Raw genomic sequence first — 2,681 nt, forward strand, 5'->3', positions numbered from 1 at the left:
CGAATGCACCACAAACCAGGTCGCACACAGCATAGCCTATGTGATAGATGAATATATGAAGACATGGATGCAAATGTTAGTTTAAGCTCTTCGTCATTAAGAACTGTAATTGTTATGTATCTAATATTCTAAGGTTATCCTTTAATTTCATGGTAATTTATACACGCAAATGAGTTCTTGTGCAGTTCTTAGAACTAGAGTAAATAAAAAAAACAAGCATTTTCATGAAGAAACAGTTACCACGGACAAATGTAATATTTCGAATCAAGCGAACACGCATGTGTTTAGCAGCAAAAAAATTGACCAGCACTTCTGTGCGCACAACGGCGCAAAAGGTCAGTTATTTTTTGGGAGCAGTGGTCTTTTCCACAGGAAAACCAGAACTTTAAAAGGCATGTCAAGTTCTTAACCCAACTCTGCAGTAAAATTGCCGGTGATTTGAGGTAGCCGTGTGCTGTTTAATGCAATAACAAACCACACATCTGCTATACATAGGCTATCGACAACTGTGGGGACAAGATATACTGAGCTACATCTGCAAATTAAACTTTAACAATAATTAATAACTTATTATAGGGTAAATAATAATAATAATAATAATAATAATAATGGGTTTCCAAAAATCACTTTCATGCGTATATGTTTTTGGTGGGTTAAGCAGTTGTAGACGTTCATTCTTTCAAAATGCCATAGAAAAATACATTTATATGTCGACAATTGGCTTGCCCTATTGCGCAGAGTCGTACGTTTTTTCCAGGTCCTTTTTTCTCCCACTATAGGCAGTGTCTGTCAGTAAGATATCAACTGGACTTAGGACGCGGAACTTGTGTTGGACTGGTGTACATCCTTTGTACCAGTTGAGTTTTACTGAAATGCCCAGCAATTGATTTATTGGATTTAATATTGCGTTTGTCCAGCCGCACTCTCTCTCTCTCTCTGTCTCCAACGAATTTCTCAGACTGTTTTCGTTTAGTGATTTTAGGAGCAGCGATGTAAATGTTTATAAAACTGACCGGTGGGTTTTGCATATTTACAGCAGATGCGCCAAGCGGCATTCGCGTTGCACACCAAACGCAAGAGCAGTACCTGGTAGCGCAGATTCTCATTCGTGAGCATCCATTTTTATAACCATAACGCAAAATGTCTTGCACTTGATATCTCTTTCAGTGCCTGCAGCATTTAAAGCGTATGAGTTTGTGAAAAGCCTTTTTAAAATCTTCATTTGACATAGTATAAATGATTGGATTGATCAAGGAGTTTAAGTAGCCCAGCCAGGTGAAGAAATCGAATAATTCTGGATAGAAAGTACATGTACTGCATAAAGGCACAAGGAGGGTGTAAATGAAGAAAGGTAACCAACATATTATATAGGCGCCGAGGATTATTCCCAGAGTTTTTGTGGCTTTCTTCTCCCGCGCGGCAGATATTCTCTTTTTGTCCAGGAGACTATCGGACACGGTGACTTTGACCTGCCAAACGTGAGCTGGCGAGCAGGTTTCGGCTGCGGTCGTTTCCTGGGTCCTGTAATTTAGGGGCGACGTAGAGGACTCCGATCCCGGGGAGTTTGTGATCAAGTGAGCTGAAGTCAACCTTTTTCCAGCTTTCGACGGGCAATTTTTGAAAATCCTCCTTCGCGCTTCGATGTAGATCTTCCCGTAAAGTGCAATCAGCAGTAGAGTCGGGATATAAAACGCCCCGAAAGTAGAATAGATAGTGTAGAAAATGTGATCCGTATTTACACTGCAGCTCGTAACTTCTTCCGCTTTTTCCTGACGCCAAAATAAAGGAGGCAATGATATTGAGATTGCAATAACCCAAGCAGTGGCGATCATACCAGCAGCCCGGGCTGGCGTGCGCTTCTTCGAGTACCCCACTGCGTCCGTTACTGCCCAGTAGCGATCCAGCGCAATTACGCACAGATGGAGAATGGATGCTGTGCAGCATGTAATGTCCGAAGACAACCAAATGTCACATAAGATCTGACCCAAAGTCCAAGTGTGACTTACCGTGTAGATCACGCATATCGGCATCACAAGCACCGAGACTAATAGGTCCGTGACTGCCAACGAAGCAATGAGGAAATTGGCAGGAGTGTGAAGTTTCCTAGACTGAGAAATAGTCGCTATTACGAAAGCATTGGATAATATCGTGGCTATAGTTATGATGGATAGAATGAAGGTTAGACTTGACTGCAAAATCAAATTCACGCCATCTTCTTCTCTTTTGGTGGCGGTGCAATTCTCATCGGTTTCGTTGACGGAGCAATTATTCAACATTAAAGCGTAAACGGAGGATGCTTGGTTCAGCTGAATGGAGCGCTCCATCGTTTTCATGTTAATCTGCGTGCCGACTGCACTCCGGGTGACCACATCGTTAAAATCTGTATATATGGTTAAAAAAAAGTCCGACATTTGTTTCCCCCCCGCAATTTCAGATTAATTTGAATAGCCGGTTAACCGAAACTCAGATGCATCATAAACATGGTATTTATGTTCCATTCATATTAAGATAATTCATCATCATTTTTTTTTAGATTTTAGATCAAATGGTCAAAGGCTGGAAAAATAATAGGCTTTATCGCTCCTCCGCAGTTATTAGTTTTAGTTTTTTTAGGTAAAGTAGGTATATAGCATTTCCACTACTCCTAAAGTTGGGCAGATGAGCTAGTTGCACGTTAACCG

The 2,681-nt window shown here is 41.1% G+C and overlaps 1 protein-coding gene across 1 annotated transcript; it reads right to left on the reverse strand.

Moving 5' to 3' along the window:
• Positions 1-200: 200 nt before the first annotated feature.
• Positions 201-2,681, reverse strand: htr1b (5-hydroxytryptamine (serotonin) receptor 1B). Its single transcript, XM_048974755.1, has one exon. The coding sequence runs from the start codon at positions 2,409-2,411 to the stop codon at positions 1,164-1,166; it is 1,248 nt and encodes a 415-aa protein (XP_048830712.1). The 5' UTR covers positions 2,412-2,681; the 3' UTR covers positions 201-1,163.

The sequence above is a fragment of the Brienomyrus brachyistius genome, chromosome 14, assembly GCF_023856365.1.
Source record: "Brienomyrus brachyistius isolate T26 chromosome 14, BBRACH_0.4, whole genome shotgun sequence".
NCBI lineage: Eukaryota > Metazoa > Chordata > Actinopteri > Osteoglossiformes > Mormyridae > Brienomyrus > Brienomyrus brachyistius.

Excerpts from the sequence above, each read along its gene's own strand:
- htr1b (XM_048974755.1), bottom strand. The coding sequence starts at position 2,411 with ATGTCGGACTTTTTTTTAACCATATATACAGATTTTAACGATGTGGTC.